Below are 20,574 nucleotides of genomic sequence, written 5' to 3'. Positions count from 1 at the left end.
GTAGCGTCTCTGAATGAGTGTGACTGTGTTAGCAATTAACATTCGAGGAGAGTGTGCGTCTTTGAGGCTGAGTGACCTTGGAGGCAGACAGAGAGGAGAGAGAAGATAACGAGGCAGACCAAAGACACGGAGCAGAGGTGAATTTCAACACCAACTCAGTATGAAGGCCAGCTGTGGAAGAGGGGAACGAAGAGCTGGAGATAAATTGCTGGAATTCTCCATTTGTCCTCCCACATTTTTTAAATATCAAGGTAATGAAAAGTGTCAGGGTCTGGCTTCATTGAGCGGTCATTAAAATTTTATTAACATTATGTACAAGATACTGCGGTGGAGATAGCTTAATTAGCCATGGAGAACAGTTACGTAAGCAGGCCTGAGACGTCGCTGAAATGAAGGTAGTCTTGAAGCAGAGAGGGAATGGGCAGCTGCTGGATGAAGGAGGGTTTAGACAGAGTATCGCTGCCCACGTGTGCCCGCACTGCCAGGCGGCACAGATGCGCAAGGACAGGGACTGATTCTGGAATGCAGAAAGAAAAGGTTGCTGAGGTGTGGCCATTTATCATGTCAGATCAGACATCTTTAGAATCCAGTAAGCCCGGAAAATACAGTTATGTAACTTTTCAAAAATGACACTGATTCTTTTGTTAAGCAGGGTGCATTAACTTGATCAAAACTGACAGTACAATTTCTCTGTTACTATTTTTTCACATTATTGCTTCTGAATTTTCCATCCATCAGGATAACAACCAACCGAACAACTGAAGTTTGCATAAAAACATCAAACAGTATAAATGTTTTTACCATTGATAAACATTAAAGACTGTATTTTAAGCAGCAAACTATCATGCTAGAAACATATGAATTCAGAAGACTGTGACAGGAATAATGAACATATTTTTTTCCAATTATAATGTACAGTTCAAGTCAGAATTATCCCCAATTTCTGTTTAAGGGAGAGAAGATTTTTTTAACACATTTCTAAACATAATAGTTTTAATATCTCATTTCTAATAACTGATTTATTTTATCTTTGCCATGATGACAGTACATAATATTTTACTAGACATTTTTCAAGACACTAGTATTTAGCTTAGAGTGACATTTAAAGGCTTAACCAAGTCAACCAGAAAGGTTAGGGTAATTAGGCAAGTTATTGTATAACGATGGTTTGTTCTGTGGACCATCAAAAAATATATAGCTTCAAGGGGCTAATAATTTTTACCTTAAAAAGTTTTTTAAAAATAAATAAAAACTGCTTTTATTCTAGCCAAAATAAAAAATAAGACTTTCTCCAGAAGAAAGAATATTATTAGACATACTGTGAAAATTCCCTTGCTCTGTTAAACATCTTTGGGAAATAGGGAAAAGGGGGGTTAATAATTCTGACTTCAACTGTATAATGATGTTAGATTAAGAAAATCTCATCTTTAATTCATCTATTTTATAATATTATATATTTTTACAATTGAATAATCTAACTAAGGATCTGACAATCCTTGTAGCAAACTTGTGCGTATTTAAAAAAAAACAACCATTCATTTGTGTTGTGTTTTATGTTCATATGTTTATATTAATTTATTTTTAATTATTTTATTTAATCATGTTCATGAATAATTTATATAATTATCATTAAATAATTTTGATAAATAATGATTTGATTATTATTATTATTTATAATTATTATTATGTTTTCATGTTATTATGACAATTATTGCTTCAATATGATTTTATTTTTTCCAAATTGTTATAATCTTATGACTGTGGATTCAAGCAACACTTGTTTTCATGAGTAAGAGATAAGAGAATGTCTCCATTGCAACATCTGTATTGTCTCTGGACATGGTTGTGAAGCAGTAATTTTCCATTGCCATTGCTTGTGGCATGATGACACTTGTTGGATTTATTCTGAACATATGCAACTAAGATTATTCAATAAACCCTGCTTTCTTTATCATCATTACTTATCTGGCGTGAAGAGTGTGATCTTACACTATAGGTACACACTGTGTGTATATACACACACACACGCACACGCACGCACACACACACGCACACGCACACACGCACACGCACACGCACACACACGCACGCACACACGCACACACACACGCACACACGCACACACGCACACACACACACATATATATATTCATTTACAAGTTTACTGAAGCTGACTAAATCAAATCCATTAATTACTACACTGCTAAATTTGGTCTCTAAAATAATTGCAAATATACAATAAATACCAAAACAGCACAAACATGTTGTTCTGGACATTCGGTGTGTTTACATGTTAACACGATTAAGGGTGCTTTCACACCTGTGAATCGATTCAGTTGTTCCGAAACAGAGTGTACAATTGTTACATTGTTGCTCTTTGCTCTTGGAGCGGTTCGCTTTCACACTGCAAAGTTTCTAATCGGACCAAAAGAGCTAAAACAAGTCACGTGCGAGTAAACTCTCCTCACATTGGTCAGAGTGTCAGGGTTTATTTTGCAGAGTCCCACTCAGCTGTCAGGAGAGGTGGTGGTTTGGTAGTGATTGACAGGGTGCGCGTGTGACGTGTCTGAGGAGAGACGCGGTGGGGAGGAGTGAAAAGGGTGCGCGACGATGCCTATTTGAGGACCGGAAGGGAGATGCGAGATTACCGGGATATCATCACTCGTTTGCGGGCATCCGGAGACTCGCAAAACTTCCCGCCCTAATCATAATTCTCTCTTCATATAGCCGTAAGCCTATTACATATCCATAAAACACTGTGATAACCGTGCTCGGATCGAACCGCTCCAGGGTTCGTTTCAATCGAGCCGAGACCACCTCACTCACTCAACGATTACTTTGGAGCGGAACAGAGCACGATTGCCCTGTTCACATATGCCAAACGAACCGCGCTAACTGGGCAAACGAGACACGTTCTGAAACAAAAGTATAGGTGTGAAAGCACCCTAAGACAAAACTCTGGTTAATAATCTACCATATCATTTTGTAAAATTAGAATAAAAATGTTTGATGGCATCATATGGGGACATAATGGTGTGTGCCATTAATTGGTTCATGTACTACAACATACTAAAACATGAATACTCCAAAAATTCATTCCAAATTTCCATTATGCAAACACCTTAAAGGGCACCTATTTTACCTCTTTTACAAGATGTAAGATAAGACTTTGGTGTCTCCAGATTGTGTCTGTAAAGTATCAACTCAAAATACCCATCAGATTATTTATTATATAATGTAAAATCTATTAATTTTGATGTCTGGGGGGCACAGTAGCTGTTTTTGTAGCCTGTGGCTTTAAATCCAAATGAGCTGCTTCTCCCCACCCACCGCTCAGACATGCATGTCTGCTTCTCATGCATTATGTCAGATAAACAGCTGTCAGTGAGAGACAGACTTGGATGAAGCTAAAATAAGGTATATAGTCAAAAATGCCAAGTAAGTTTTTTTTTATTTATCTCTGGTGGAGTTTATTCAAGCCTTTATGAAATGATAAGTAACACACAAATGCCATTTGCAGTACACACAAAAACACATATATGTGCTTTTACTGACACCATGCAGCCATGATTATAATAGCGGTTAAGAATCACAGTGATTTTACTCTATTAAAAATATGCTGTTTTAAAAACGTTTTAAACTTATAGAATTAATTATTGAGGTGGAGGTGATCGCAGAGAGTTTAAACATATGTCTTAACCCCAGTTTATTTACAAAAAATGGCCCCTGTCAATCAATTCGGTTGGCTGAGAAAACCGCACTCCTATGTCACGTTGCGGTGGGCCTCAAAATGACTGGTATTTAGATACTATTTTAGTGTATTTATTCAGTATTTATTCAGTAAATAAAAAAATAAAAAAAAGACACTGATTGGGCTTCTTTCACTCCAATATGACAGAGGACATCCTATACCTACACAGTTCTGTCCAAACAGCTCACAAAAGTAGATTTTCTTCATAGGTGCCCTTTAAATCATAATTCTGTATTTTCTATAATAAGATAAATAACTATATTACTGATGCTCATGTAAACACACCCACTCAAACATACTGTTCAAATATACAACAATGTCATACCGAAATGTTTACGTGGTGTCCAGGTGCCCTCGGCTCGCCGGTGAGCGAGAATCTGAAGCATTTCTGATGGCAGAGTCTTCCAATTAACAAACTCCAAAAAGAAATTAAGCGCGTCGTTCCCCGCTTCCTCAAGCCTGCATCCAATTAGAGCAAAACAGGCAGAAGTGAAGAGCTTAACGCTGACGTTAATAAAGCACCATTATTTATTCAAAGCTGAATGATTAAAATAAGAACACAACAACCACAATAATGTGTTGCTTACAGTTTGTCCTGGAGGAGTAGCATGGGATCGAGTCCCGCTTTTAGCAGCAGGGGGAGCCAGAAAGAGGCATCTTTCACCTCAGTTAGGGCTCTGTCGATCAGTTCTCGCAGTCGGTCACCCTGAGGTAGACCAGCATGCTTTAGGATCAAGGGCAGGTGCTCTGGTACATGGCCTTGTAAAGTGAAGCCGTAGATGGACGTGTTCACATGAGCGCCTGCGGCCAGCAGAATCAGAGTGATCTCTTGAGCTTGGTGACACTCGCTGTTTAAACTGGGACAAGAAAAAAAGCCTTTATCATTATGCAGTGGGTTAGTTCCAGTATCATGACAGCACTAACCACTTGAGTATGAGTAAATTAAGAAGAAAATTTTATTTTTGAGCAAATCGTCACTTTAACTTTTTCATGCATACGATCACACCAGTGTGATTATGTTCAGTCCACGTGTGTCAATAACCGCTAAATTCAAATGTTGCTTTATGACAATTTATCAGCATTTTAAAATAACATTTATTTTAGGTTTCAGACATTCAATTACACAAGAGTAATAGCGAAACATAATATTTATGGTTAGAAGAATACTCAGTGATGTCTACGAGACAGCAAAAATTATTATTTTTAAACATAATTGGACATTTAATTCTCTATTTTGTTTTGTTTTTGAATTTTTGCCTGTACGTCTTTTACAAAGACAATTAGTGGAGTATGTATTTGTTCTTTTGTTTTACCTTTCAGTTTTGTATTTAATACAATAACTGTAAATATTGGTTTATATTACACACAGTGTTTATGTTACTAGAACATTTACTCTATTCCTCTTCCAGTTAAACCACCACTTACTTTCATGCATTTTGAATGAAAATGATTAATTAACATGTTGTAAATCCAGCAGCTCTAATCGCCTCTGCAGCATAGATAAACATTTCGGTCCTCATCAGCAATCATAGATCAACTAAAGTTCATTATTAAGCTATTTAAACATTGAATAAATGTTCTTACACATATTTGAGAATAAAAATTACAGATAAATTACAATGCTATTAGGATATTTGTCAATATTTGCAGAGGGGAAAAATTAAAAACACACACACACACACACACACATATAACTGAGGCAGCGGTATGTCATGTGATGAACATGATGTGGTGGCATGAAAACTTTCAAAACCAGTTCCTGCCGGGCCACAGCTCTGCAGTTTAGCTTTAACCCAAATTATCGACAGATAATGTACGACAGAATGTTGCATGCTCAAACTGTAGTGTGATCACAGCATAACTGTGTTAAAGAAGATTGGAATTAAACGGTGTGTAGCTGCGCCCTTCAGGAACTGCATTTGCCACCTGTGCTTTAAAGGGGTGCGTTCTAAATAACATTTACAATAAACAAACTCAAACAGAAGGGTCAGCAAAAGTATTTACAAATTATGTGTGAAAAGGATAATATTAGGAACATAAAAGAAGCAAAAGATGTTTTTATGAAAAGCTTGACATTAGTGTACATCTGTGTCATACTTCCAAGAGGCATCAAGCCATGTCCACAGTGCCATCTCCAAAGGGCAGCTGTAGCCAAACTGCGGACAGCTCTGGGCATCTGGACTGTAGCCTTTCTGTAGCAAGGCCCGAAGGCTGTCTGCGTGTCCACCAAGTACTGCCAAATAAACCGGACTGACCTTTCCTTCACCCCGGTCACATTCTCGCTTTGTTACTGAAATCAGCTTCTCTAAAATACTAGAGAACGACAAGAGCAGCCAGATAAAAGCGTTTACTTCATGAAAGCCACAGTTATGCTTTCAACATCTTCATTTAAAAAGTGTAAAAGGTTAGATTTAAGATGCATTTATTTTCATGCTGATGAAGTTGCTGTACCTCAATCGATTGAACTGAGCCGCGGCGAGAATGGGGAGCTGCCAGCAGTACTCATTGCAGTACAGGTTCGGGTCAGCTCCATGGGCCAGTAAACACTCCACACACTGTTCGTGGCCCTCCTGAGCAGCAATGAGCAGAGGTGTGGCCAGATCGTTTGCCTGGCAGTTCACATTTGCCCCTGTGGCAATGACAATCTGTGCTTAAGGTTTATATCCACTTGTTAAGTCTGAAGTCACTGGTTTCTGGGTCCAAACACTACTAAATGTCAAAAGTGAACAATAAATTATGCTAATATATGTGTGCTGTAATACTATTTAAAATAATACTAGTGATGTTTATATCTATGCTAAATCACAGATGGTCAGACAGTGATTCATTGTTTAATGATGTTGGTAAAATATTTGCGTTTGAGATGCAGCAGGACTAGGAACTGTAGTGAACACACTTTTGAAAATAATTGGCTTTAAATGTGTGATATGACTAAGCGGTGCTCGTAAACAACTATTGCAGATATTGAGAGCTTTCTCTATTTAAATGAATAGAGGGAAACATTGATTGTTCTATGCTACATAACAAGCAGAATGTGACAGCAAGCTTTCTTTATTTAAAGCAGGGGTGTCCAAACTTTTTCCTGGTGGGCCAGTGTCCGGCTGAGTTTAGCTACAACTTGCTTCAACAAACCTGTCTGGAAGTTTCTAGTTTATCTTGTAAGACCTTAATTAGCTGGTTCAGGTGTGCTTGACTGTGCTTGGCTGGAGCTAAACTCTCCAGGACAGAGTTTGTACACCCCTGATTTAAAGATCCCCTATTATGGGTTTTTGAAAATGACCGTCCATGCAATGTGTAAATCTGAAAACCGTGTTTAAAACTTGATTCTTTTAACGAAATAGTAGACTCAAGAGTCGAATAAATGAATCATGTTGGGTTCGGATCTTTTATTATTATAGATCAGTGCTTGTACTGTATCTCTCAGGTTAAATCTTTGTGGGGTTGTTCACAAATTGCATCCAAAGTCATGTTAAAAATGTGACACATGCTTCTTCCTTCACCGATTTAAATGCGTTTCTGAACTTGCGATCCGGTTGCCTTTGTTATACCCACCATCCGCTGTTCCTCACATGGTTACTTGGGGTTAGGGTTAAGAATAGAGTAATATGCTGGTGTTTAATTGCATTGTTTTATTACATTCCTGCATTGGGTTCTCACATACTCTGTGTGCTACTTCATAGCCATGGTGGACGTTTTTCTATGTCTCACGCTAAAAGCAGTCAACTAATCACAACAGACTGGGTCATCGGACTAATCAGCACAGATTATCTTTGTGCAAAGGAGGGGTTTGGGAACAAATGAATCGCTAAAAGAATCATATGGGAGTCGTTGGAATAATTAGGTAAAAATAAATGCATATTATAAGACAATGAAAGTGTTTTTTTAACTTTCATGCAAATCAGCCTGTTTTTAAGACCTGTTTTATAATGCAAAATAGGGGCTCTTTAAAGGGTTAGTCAAACCAAAATGTTTATTTTTATTAATTACTTACCCACATTTAGTTCCAATCCCATAAAACATTTGTTCATATTTATAATACAAACTAACAAATGAACAAAATTTTTAAATTGTGGGTGAACTAACCCTTAAATAGCCATTTAAAATGTTACAAATAAGATTCCAACAATGCTCAGTATAGTTTATGCAAAAGTCTTAGAACTAATGTAGAAATATACATAAGGTTACATAGATGCCACATTATTGGGTATTTCTAAGTAATCCACCAAATAGGAGGTTTGGTTTGGTTCATGAACATGAGAGCATGTTAACGGTGTATGCAGTTTTTTATTTCCTCTGTAATTTATAAATTATCAACTTTAAACTATTTTAGAATCTAAAGGTCATGTAAAAGAAAAACGTAAATTTCCTTACACTTTCAGCCAACAGTGTAATCTTAATTATTACTTTAAAATAAAAATAAAATTGTAACATCTATTTTCACACAGGATAAATTCAGTACTTGAATAAAAAAAAATGTTTCTTATGTCAATCAAGTCTGCATTTCTTTAATCAAAATTATTAAAACTGAAATATTATTTCTGTTTATAATAATTGTTTTTCAATCTTCAATCATATCTTTGTATGTATATTAAAAAAGATTATTGAGCATCCTAACACTAGACTTTGTTGTTACACGACATGTTTCAGCATGCCAATTTGGTGCACAATATTTCATCTCATCGTCAATGCTGTAAACGTTGTGTTGCATATTATGTGTGGAAAAAATGATAAATTAATTAAAGTTTAATCTGATCGATAAAATGCGTATTCATCTGCTTGAAACAAAAATATATCAATTGTCACATTCAAATTTAATATCAAACATTACATTTTACTCATGGATCCTTGCTAGATAAAAGGAGCAACCTCTTTGCTACATAACATCTTACAACACTCTAACCTTGCCTTGTGGCAAGGACAAACTTCTCTGATACTTTGAGAGACATTGACCTTGACACACAGCCACAAGGGGCTAAAAGGAGTCTTCACTATGATATAATTTGATTAGACGTGCATCTGCAGACAAAAGTTCTTCAAATATTAATAAGCATAGAGATGCTCAAACTACATAACATGCTTTCTTCCATAATATAATTTCAGAATGCTTTTTTTGCTTTAAAATCATATTAAGAATGTTTACTTTAAGTCTTTCCTCCTAAAAGTGGCAAGCATGTTCACCATAGATGTCTAAGTAATTATGCAAAAAAATTATGCATTTTCCTAATAAATTATTACATAAAAAGAGAGTGGCATGTCAACGACCCAAAAACCAACCTGCTTATCTGCCTCTGAAAAACAGGTCACTGTAAACAGTGCTGTGGATACAGCAGTGATACAGTAGCTCTCATGTTGCAAGACCAAACACTGAACATTGGCCAAGATATGTAATGTAGAAAAACAGAAGCATATGACTGGTTAGATCCAGTTCACACAAGGTTAATCATTAAAAAAAGTCTCCTTACCAGCATTTGCAAGAATATCCAAGCATTGGTGATGTCCATATTGTGCAGCAACGAATAATGGTGTAATCCCATAGTCATCCACTGCCTCCAGAGTGCACAAGCTCACCAGGTACCGCACAATCTCAATATGGCCCTGCATATGATATTTGCACACTTATTTCATTGAATTCTTAATGAAAGATTTTGATAACTGTCTCAGATGTTGGATTTAAAGGTCCCATGAAATTAAGGGTACTTTCACACCTACACTTTTGTTTTGGAAAGTATCTCGTTTGCCTAGTTAGTGCGGTTCATTTGGCATATATGAACAGGGTAATCGCGCTCTGTTCCGCGCCAAAGTAATCGCTCCGAGATCGCTTGAATGAGGTGGTCTCGGCTCGATTGAAACGAACCCTGGAGCGGTTCGACTGCAGTGAAAAAGCGATCCGATCCGAGCGCGGTTATATCACAGTGTTTTATGGATATGTAATAGGCTTACGGCTATATGAAGAGAGAATTATGAGTAGGGCGGGAAGTTTCGCGAGTCTCCGGATGCCCGCAAACGAGTGATGATCTCCCGGTAATCTCGCGTCTCCCTCCCGGTCCTCAAATAGGCATCGTCGCGCACCCTTGTTCACCCCTTCCCACCGCATCTCTCCTTAGACACGTCACGCGCGCACCCTGTCAATCACCCCCAAACCACCACCTCTCTTGACAGCTGAGCGGGACGCTGCAAAATAAACCCTGACACTCTGACCAATGTGAGGAGAGTTTACTCGCACGTGACTTGTTTTAGCTCTTTTCGTCCGATTAGAAACTTTGCAGTGTGAAAGCGAACCGCTCCAAGAGCAAAGAGCAACAATGTAACAATTGTAATCTCTGTTTCGGAACAACTGAATCGATTCACAGGTGTGAAAGCACCCTTAAATAAAGATTTTTAGATGCTAGTATCTGCATGTAAGTCTTAAGGATAACTAGTTTGCTCCAAAACAGTGAAAACATTCACACTTAGAAGATATAAACATACAAATCTTGTAGGATAAGAAATCTCAGCTATAAATAATAATGAGAAACCGATAAGTCATCACTGGACTAGCAGATGAGCGATACATCACAGATTTTGATCATGACCCAAAATTTTTTTTTTTTAAATTAGCTGACAAAAGCTCAAAACTATCCAGTTGTCTTGAACCTTTAGGGCTCTATTTTGACGATTCATGCGCAGTGCAAAGCACAGGGCGCAAACGCATTCAGGGCGTGTCAGAATCCACTTTTGCTAATATCAGGATAGAAAAATCCACTTTGCGCCATGGCGCATAGTCTAAAAGTGTTGAGCTTATTTTCTTAATGAGTTACAGGTGTGTTTGAGGATAAACCAATCAGAGTCTCATCTCCCATTCCTTTTAAGCGCCAGTTGCGTCTCACCATAGCGCATTTGCTATTTAAATGATGACTTTGTAAGTGGAAAAACTGAGCGTTTCACTAGCAAGAAAACAGTTAAACAGAGCATGAGAGAGAAGGCCTCTCATTATCTACTTTCACATTTGCTCTCGTGGATAGGGAAACCTTGTACGCACAAACATCAATTAGCCTATAAATAATTAATTTAGTTTGTTAAGCGTAAAGATTTGTTTCAAAACTATTTCTAAATTTAGTTCTAATTTCCAGCAAACGAATAAATGAACAATAATAATGAAGTGTGCTCAAAAAACTAAGTTATATCCAAATACACATGCTGTGCCCGATATGGTCTGAAACCTGACAGGTGGGCAAATCTAAGCTTGTTTTTAATAAAACAAATATAAATATGGATATAAAAAATAATACTGCGAATAATGATAACATTAAACAAAAGCAAATTGTCATGAATAAACTGAAAAAGCCCCCCGAGATAAGGTAGGCATGAAAGTATGGTTTTTATATTTATGTAGGCTAGAAAATAATATGTTTTGTAATATTTTAATCCTTTATATTTATATCCTATAAATATTATTATTATATCCTTAAAATTCTATTCCTTTTTATATGTAAAGATATTTGCATATTGCTCTACATCTTGTGTGTATTAAGCAGTGTGTAAGCGAGGCGCACAACTAACGCGTTCTGTGCTGGACAATAGACCGGCTTTGTTCTGGGGCCTGTTTCAGTAAGGAGGTTCAAACAACTCGGAGTTTAAACTTGAACTCTGAGTTGATTTACCGAGAGATTAAAAACTCTGAGTTTTCGGTTTCAGAACAGCTGATCTGAGCTGGGTCAATCAACTTTGAGTAGAGCAACTCAGAGTTAAGCGCACACACCGTGACTATAAAAAGGCATCATCAATCGAGCGCAGATATTACGAGTGACTATGGCCACATCTTTAAAAAAGAGATCAGCATTTCTTTCTCCAGCTGAACTTGATGTGCTCATGCAAAGTTATAGCAAATATGAGCGTATATATTTAAAAAGAAGCAGCCATCAGTGAAACAGAGACAGTTAGCATGGGAAAACAGCTGCTCAAGTTAATGCGTAATTTTTAATTTTAAGTATTTAAACATTTAAGTATAATAAAATAAGTAATGTAATGTGTGACGTTTATACTTTTTTTTCTAAACTTTTATACATTTTTATCAGTTTTAATAGTTTTAACAGTGCACTTGTTGTGTGTCTGCCTTTTTATTGATCAAGTGATAGAGGTTGATATAACATTAAGAAGGTAAGCAGTAATAAAATAATTTTTAGACAGAATAAATATCCCATTAATCTAGTAACAGTGCGTGTCGAAAGTTAAGATAATTATTTATGGAAAAAAAGGACAAGCCTCGTACGTGACTTTGTTCTGTGTTTGACAAAAATGTAGGCAATAGCTGTGTTTTGTTCCATCAAAATATAGGCTATTATATATTTGTGCAAAACTGCAATAACGCCTAAAAATAAAGCAGCGTTTTTATCCAAAGAGTCGAAGAGAACACAATCGTCACTTCCTGATTAACTTGCGCCAAATATCAACAGTAAAAACAGAATTACTGCGGTAGAAGAAGCTGCGTCAATGATTTTTTATTTAATTAATGTACCTGAGCCTCAGAAGACAATTGACACACGATGAACACGTGGGGGCGTTTGAAGCCAGACGCAGAGATCTTGACGCGCTCCAGACGCTCGGAGGTAATTAATTATATACACTAATACTGAAACAGTAAAGGCATTTCAGAATGACTAAAACAACATTTAGGATGTTCTGCAGTGTGCTCAGTCTGCTGGTTTGTCCATTTACACACATTTTCATCATCATCTCTAACAAACCTTTTTTTAATGTACATACTGTAATTTGTTATGTGCACTTCGTAGTTTATGTGCATCTTTTTTATCAAATAAAAGTTTAACCTACTCAGTCATGCACATGTTTTACTATGCGTATTTTCAAAAGTTATGCAAATCATGACGTTTCCATCAATCATTTTTATGCACATCTCCAAAATGAGCTCTAAAATAGGTGTGGAGACGTAAGGCTAAGGCGAGAAATACCGCTTCATCTTTAGAAAGGGGGAGGAGACCGACAGAAACTCTGAGTTTAGAGAATAAAACCTGCTCCGGACCAGGTTAGATTCACAGAGTAAGTTACCACAGAAACTGACTCTGAGTTAAAGTTACCTTTCTTTCAGAAACAGGCTTGACTTACCCTGATTTCTCGAGTTTAACAAACCTGCCATTTTGAAACGGAAAACCCAGAGTTTCTCTCATTTCAGGGTTAAAATACTCTGAGTTTTCACTTAACCTCCTTTCTGAAACAGGCCCCTGGTCTATTGAAAAATCTATTATAGTTTCTCATAATAGCAACGTGCCAGCAATGTGCCTCAACACGCCTTCCTTTTTAGACCAAAACGCGTATGGGCGTACATATGAGCGCAAATGCATTTGCTATTTAAACAGCGTGGCTCAAAATGTCAAAACGACTCTTGCACCAAGCTGAAACTAGCAAACAATTATTGCGTCGCGTCTTGCGCCGGGTATATGATAGGGCCCTTAATGTGCACCCAGTTGTGTTGGCCAATCGGACAAGAGAAAACAATGTTCACGTTGACGTCATGACGAGAAAACAACTAGTTGTAATGTCCATCCGACCACATTGTACCCAGAGTTTTGAAAAATCTTAACCCAGGACAGTTTTTAAAAAGTACTGGTTTCAGTCACCTGATACTTCATTTTTGAAATGAACAAACAGCTAAACCAAATAGGAAAAAGTGCGGTTTTGAAAAAACAAAAACAAAAAAAAAACATGTTTGTGTGGGCAGGGCCTTACAATTTTCTATGCCCTTCCCTCTGTAAGTTCCCTCCGTCTCGTTCACTCATGTGTATGTCATTGATTACGTTACACTGGTGTCCATTACTAGCACTACATCTGAATGGGTTTAAATGGAATTCCCTCAGGTCTTGGGATCTACACTGTTATTGCTTCACAATCGCATTGCATTATAGGAAATATAGGTGATGTACTGAACATATGAATTAGACTAGCTCCGTGTCAAAATCGAGAAAATGTCCATGTAAACTTCACTCGTTTACATAACGAAGTGCAAATGGCAATGAAGGAATCCACTCAAAAAACAAGGAAAGGGTGGAATAGTAAAATGCAGCCCTCATTTGCTTTTCAATTCATCTCAAACACTCTCACTAGCTATGTTTCCATTCCAAAGATGCTAATTAAGTTCATGTGCAAAACAGGAATATTATATAAAAGACGTGCAAATAAAGCAGCGTTTCCATCCAACGTGGCAAATAGAACAAAAATCATCACTTCCTGATTAACTGGCGCCAAATATAAAAAGTTAAAACTTTTTTTTTTGATTCTGGAGGGGATTAATAATATAATAACACTAATACTGAAACATTTAAGGCATTTTAGAATGACCAAAACAACATTTTAGATGTTTTACAGGGTGTTCAGCCTGCTGGTTAAATTACATTCTGGAATTTGTTCAGTAAAAGAGTTTCCATCATAGTTCGTGTGCATCTTTTCCTATCGAATAAAACGTTTATCCTGCTCTTATGCGCATATGTCTTTATGCACATTTTCAAAATTGATGCGCATCTTGGCGTTTCCATGAACCATATCCAAAGTGAGCATAAAAATAGGTGGATAGAAACATAGCTATTGGCAAAGCTCTGATAATTACTTCAAGCAGAGACTAAAACTGAACTTTTCAAAGCATTTCACAGGACCTTTAAAAGAGAAAATAAGGCCTGGGGCTTCAACTTTTTGATGTTTAATTAAACTTTTTGAGGTATAAAACATTGATAGAGGTATACGTGCAAAGAAAGGGGATAATAAAAAGTAATCTGATTGTTGTCTTTTATAACAATAAACTGATCAGACTTTACATATAAAAGTAAGAAAAAACACAGCATTATTAAGCAAGCACTGCTTCTGCAAAAGTTCCTAAAGCTTCATAAATCAGGAGTTTAGGTAGTAACCTTGTAAACAGCTTGATGGAGGCAAGACCAGCCTGACAAAGAGTAAGTCCCATTGACTTCTGCTCCATTTCTCACCAACAGCTCAATCACATCTTTATGTCCACCATCTACAGCTTGGAACAAAAAGCAAAGCAATGTATAGCAAGACTCAAAACAGGAAACATACATGCTGAGATTGTAGACTGTTTAGCATTTTTACCAGCATAGAGGGGACAGGAGAGATCATTGGTCTTCCTGTTAATGTCTGCACCAGCTTTGATAAGCCACTTCACTGCCCGGAGGTGTCCATATTTCGCAGCAAAGTATAGAGGAGTCTCTGAGTTGTGTGTCAAAGTGTTGACGTAGTCTTCGCAATTGACTGAAATAGAGAGAAACAATTAGGTGCACATTACAGTCAAAAGCAGCATTTTTGATAAACAGCATTTATATTCATTCGTTCATTTTCATTTGGTTTAGTCTCTATTTCAGAGATCACCACAACGGAATTAAATCGCCAACTATTCCAGCATATGCTTTACACAGTGGATGCCCTTCCAGCTGCAACGCAGTATTGGGAAACACCCATGCACACACACACACTATGGCCAATTTAGTTTAGTCAATTCACCAACAGCACATGTCTTTGGACCATGGGGAAACCGGAGCAGGAGCACCCAGAGAAAACTCACATGAACACGAGGAGAACATGCAAACTCCATTCAGAAATGCCAGCTGGTCCAGCCAGGACTCAAACCAGCAACCTTCTGGCTGTGAGGCGACAGTGCTAACTACTGAGCCACCATGCTGTCCACATTAGATCCAGAATTTTACAAGTGTGAGTTTTTACCTGGAATGTCAATTCTTTTATCATTTGCCCATTATTCTATCATGGAATACTTGGATTTGTTTATTTGACAAAAAATTTTCTTTTGTAGAAACAATTTTCACAGAATGAATGTGAATGATGTTAAAGGGCTGTCAAGCTTTAACAAAAGCTCCCAAAACATATTCATGTTACACTACATTTAGATATTGTTTTGTTGATTTACATATACATAGAAATGACCTGTCATGACCACTTTTTTAATAATACTAATATACTTTTACAGATTACATTCATATTTTTAAGTTAGTCAAGTATGTTTTGATTTTTTATATTATTTCTTTTTAAATACTGTATGCCTGATCATAGTTTAAATTTAACCCTAGATTTTTATTTTTATTTATTTTTTTTAATTTGTGATTTTTAGACTTTTTGTTTTGGGACTTTTTATTTAAATTATTTTCGTTGCAGCTATTTTAGTATTGGAAATACAAAAAAAAACAAAAAAAACCTTGGTAAATTGGCTCTCTAAGACAGATTAGAATTACAAACCATCCAAACTATAATTTGAATTTTAATTTAGTAGAAAATCTACAATTTTACTAAAACATTGTTAAAATAAATGTAAAAAATAAACAAAATCTATAGAAAGATGTAGATATATAGAGATAAAATATTTACAGTTCTCTAAATAAATAAGCACACCTCTCTCTTTTAAATTGATATTTTCATGAGATTGTTAAACAATATTATATTTGAGTAATTACATTAGATTTGTCAGTACCAAAGACAAAACTGGAAAAAAGAAAGATCTAACTGAGAGACACATAAAAAATATAACACTTTGCAATTCAGAATATTTTTTTGCAATGACTCATTTAAATTTGAATGTATTATCTTTCAATTCCTAAAGATGTTAGTTGACCAAACTCTTATTTTAATGAATAGAACTGTTTAATAAACCTGCTTTGTTTAAATGCACCACAATGTATAGGTTCTATTCACTGATAATATGGACAAAAATATAAATTTTTAAAAGGAAGTGCAACTATAGATATTATATTAAAAAATATATAGTTGGTTTAATTTATTTAAAGTTGCAGTTATAACGACAGCATGGTGGCTCAGTGGGAAGCACTGTCGCTTCACAGCAAGAATGTCGCTAGTTTGAGCACCCGACTGAGTCAGTTGGCATTTCTGTGTGGAGTTTGCATGTTCTCCCTGTGCTCGCGTGGGTTTCTCCCAGTCCAAAGATATGTGGCATAGGTGAATTGAATAAAGTAAATTGGCCATAGTGTATGTGTGTACATGTGAGAGTGTGTGGGTGTTTCCTAGTACATTTACATTTTACATTTACATTTAGTCATTTAGCAGACGCTTTTATCCAAAGCGACTTACAAATGAGGACAAGGAAGCAATTTACACAACTAAGAGCAACAATGAATAAGTACTAAAGGCAAGTTTCAGGTCTGTAAAGTCTAAGAAGGGAAGTGTTAGTAGATTTTTTTTTTTTTTTTTGTACAGTTAGTGTGATATTCAAAGAGGCAATTGCAGATTAGGAAGTGAAGTGGAGACTAAATAGTTGAGTTTTTAGTCGTTTCTTGAAAATAGCGAGTGACTCTGCTGCTCTGATGCAGTTAGGGAGTTCATTCCACCAACTGGGCAGATTGAGCGTGAGCGTTCGCGAAAGTGATTTTTTCCCTCTTTGTGATGGAACCACGAGGCGACATTCATTCACAGAACGCAAGTTTCTGGAGGGCACATAGATCTGCAGAAGTGAGTGCAGATAAGAAGGTGCTAGGCCAGAAGTCACTTTGTAGGCAAACATCAGAGTTTTGAATTTGATGCGAGCAGCAACTGGCAGCCAGTGCAAACGGACTAGCAGCGGAGTGACATGTGCTCGTTTAGGTTCATTGAAGACAACTCGTGCTGCTGCATTCTGGAGCAGTTGAAGAGGCTTGATAGAGTTAGCTGGAAGCCCAGCTAGTAGAGAGTTGCAGTTATCCAGTTTGGAGAGAACAAGAGCTTGAACAAGGAGTTGAGCTGCATGTTCAGATAAGAAGGGTCGGATCTTTCTGATGTTATAGAGTGCAAATCTGCACGATCGAGCAGTTCTAGAAATGTGGTCAGAGAAGTTTAGTTGGTCATCAATCGTTACTCCAAGGCTTTTCACCATTTTGGATGCAGTAATGGTTGCCCCATCCATCTGGATTGAAAAGTTATGGTGTAGAGTCGGGTTGGCAGAAACTACAAGCATTTCCGTTTTTGCGAGGTTCAGCTGAAGATGATGATCTTTCATCCAGTGTGAAATATCCAACAGGCAGGCTGAGATACGAGCTGAAACCGAGGGATCATCAGGATGAAAAGAGAGGTATAGCTGGGTATCATCAGCATAGCAGTGGTAGGAGAATCCATGTCTCTGGATGACTGGTCCTAGAGATGATGTGTAGATGGAGAAGAGAAGTGGCCCAAGAACAGAGCCTTGAGGTACCTCAGTGTTTAGATGCTGTAGGTTGGACACCTCTCCCCTCCAAGACACCCTGAATGACCTGTCAGAGAGGTAAGATCCGAACCATTGTATAACAGTGCCCGCAACGCCCAGTGACTCAAGCGTAGATAGCAGGATCTGGTGGTTGACAGTGTCAAAAGCAGCTGACAAGTCTAGCAAAATGAGGACTGATGATTTAGAGTCTGCTTTAGCCAGTCTGAGATCCTCCACGACCGAGAGCAGGGCAGTCTCAGTTGAGTGGCCTTTCTTAAAGCCGGATTGCTTGTTGTCCATGAGATTGTTTTGAGTAAGAAAGTCCAGGACTTGATTGAACACTACTTTCTCCAGAATCTTGGCCATGAATGGAAGCAGGGATACTGGTCTGTAGTTTTCAAGTAGCGTATGGTCCAGGTTGGGTTTCTTTAGCAGTGGGGTTACCCTAGCCTGCTTAAATGTAGTGGGGAATAAACCAGAGTCAAGAGATGTGTTAATTATGTGAGTCAGTGTTGGTATGACTGCAGGAGAGATGGCTTGCAAGAGATGAGAGGGAATGGGATCGAGTGGACAGGTGGTTGCATGGCTAGATAGCACAAGTTTGGACACCTCAGACTCAGAGAGCTGAGAAAAAGAGGTGAGTGTGTGTGGTGTTGGTGTTGTATCTTGCGTGTTTGTTGTAGGTGCAGCAAATTGAGCACTGATTTTTGCAGTTTTGGTGCAGAAGAATGTAGCAAAGTCATCAGTAGTAAGTGTGGAGGATGCGGGTGGAGGAGGAGGATAGAGGAGGGAGGAAAATGTTTTAAAAAGTAGGCGAGGATTAGTGGCATTGTTGATTTTCAGACGGTAATACGTCTGCTTTGCAGAAGTAACCTCAGCTGAGAAAGAGGACAGAAGAGTTTGGTATGTTAAGAGATGTGCAGGATTTTTAGTTTTCCGCCAAATTCTCTCCGCAGCCCGAAGTTTTGAGCGATGCTCACGGAGAGCATCCGAGAGCCAGGGTGCAGGAGGACTGGCACGGGCTGGCCTGGATGCAAGAGGACATAATAGTACTAGGTTAAAGCTGGAAGGGCATTCACTCTGTAAAACACACACTGGATAAGTTGGCGGTTCATTCCGCTAAGGCGATCCCTGATTAATTAAGGGACTGAGTTGAAAAAAAAAATAAATAAATAAACGTAGTAATAATATAGTAATATAAATATTTAAATGTTGTTGGGAAAATCAGTGCTAATATATTACATGTTCTTTTAAGTAAACCTGAAGCTAATTCTTTACATCAAACTCTCACCTCAACACTCAGAAAAATTAAAAGCATCTATCTGATCCAACTGTTGAAGATAAAAAGTTTATAAACTTTAAAGATAAAAAAATCACTTTGCATCTTTATAACTTACTTAAAATACGACACACAAGTGTGTACTTCGTCTTACTTTAGACCCAGTCCACATTTATTTTTACTTTGTTAAGAAACTCACTGTCGTGGTATTTGTTTCTCGTGTTTGACCAAAGTCGGTCAGTAAGTCATACAGTACGTTACATATGGTCATTGAAATGCGGGCGAGAAAACAATGTCAGAATTTCTATTTCTAAGTGAACTGTCCCCTCTTGATTAGCAGGTTGTTCAGGTGTGTTTGATTAGGGTTGGAACTAAAATATCAAAAACACCAGCCCCCAAGGACCGAGTTTAAGCACCCCTGCTCTAAAAGTTTAGAGTTAACGGTAACGTTACTGAATTAAACCGTTACCAGCAGCGGGGATCAGAAGCCGAACACACCCAGCTGTTCCAGCCGCCGCAGCCTCATGCAGAGCGTTCCAGCCCCGGTTATCTTTCACGTCCACAGCAAAGCCTCTCCGGATGAGCTTCTGAACTCGGCGACTCTTCCCGTCCCGGGCGGCCAGCGCAACGGCTGAGCAAGAGTCTGCATAACACTCGGTGAAGTCCATACTTTAGAACAACATTCTGTGCATCACCAACTATGATAAGCTTGGCAAATGATTGTAAAATAAGCCTGCCTTGATTGTAAAATAATGACTTAACAGCTGCGAAACTAATAAGACATGCACGATACAATAAAGAGATATTATACTGCTGTGTAAAGCATCTGTAAACAACTGAATGATTAAAAAAGGTGTAACATTAGTTTCAGTATCCGAAAAATATAACGGACATTTCCGGTGACGCCGTTTTCTGATTGGCTGATTTAGGGCTCCGGCTAGAACAAACGTGTTTGATTTTATGTTCCGCCCATAAACATGTGGGAAAATGAACAATATAAAATATAAATTTAATGTTTTATTACATTTTTTTACATGAATGAATCGATCCACCAACTAGACTACAACCACTCCACATTTTAAAATACGATATAACGTTATATGTATATATGTGTATTTAAATATTTGAAACACTTATTTGTAGGGCATACTCCTTCATTCTTCATTATTACATAAAGTAAAGCTGGAACAAATAAAAACAAATATGACAAAAATGGTTCATAACTCATAACCCTTAAATAAGAACAAAGTTATAGAATAGTTTCGATATAAGCTCAACTCCGCAAATTCATTTAGATAAAACGACCTCAACCCGTTAATGTCAAAGCTATTTGTTTATTTATTAGTTTTAATACTGTAAAAAAAGATA

At 37.4% G+C, this 20,574-nt stretch overlaps 1 protein-coding gene across 1 annotated transcript; it reads right to left on the bottom strand.

Moving 5' to 3' along the window:
- Nucleotides 1-280: 280 nt before the first annotated feature.
- asb3 (ankyrin repeat and SOCS box containing 3) lies at nucleotides 281-20,036 on the bottom strand. Its single transcript, NM_199874.1, is given in 9 exon segments — nucleotides 281-517; nucleotides 4,077-4,210; nucleotides 4,339-4,608; nucleotides 5,849-6,064; nucleotides 6,203-6,380; nucleotides 9,214-9,346; nucleotides 14,644-14,756; nucleotides 14,843-15,001; nucleotides 19,676-20,036. Coding segments are annotated over 9 exon segments (1,560 nt in total). The 5' UTR covers nucleotides 19,875-20,036; the 3' UTR covers nucleotides 281-359.
- Nucleotides 20,037-20,574: the final 538 nt, after the last annotated feature.

This window comes from Danio rerio, chromosome 12 (genome assembly GCF_049306965.1).
Source record: "Danio rerio strain Tuebingen ecotype United States chromosome 12, GRCz12tu, whole genome shotgun sequence".
Lineage (NCBI taxonomy): Eukaryota > Metazoa > Chordata > Actinopteri > Cypriniformes > Danionidae > Danio > Danio rerio.
The sequence above is the reverse complement of the archived record's forward strand: the minus strand, read 5'-3'. Positions and strand labels throughout refer to the sequence as shown.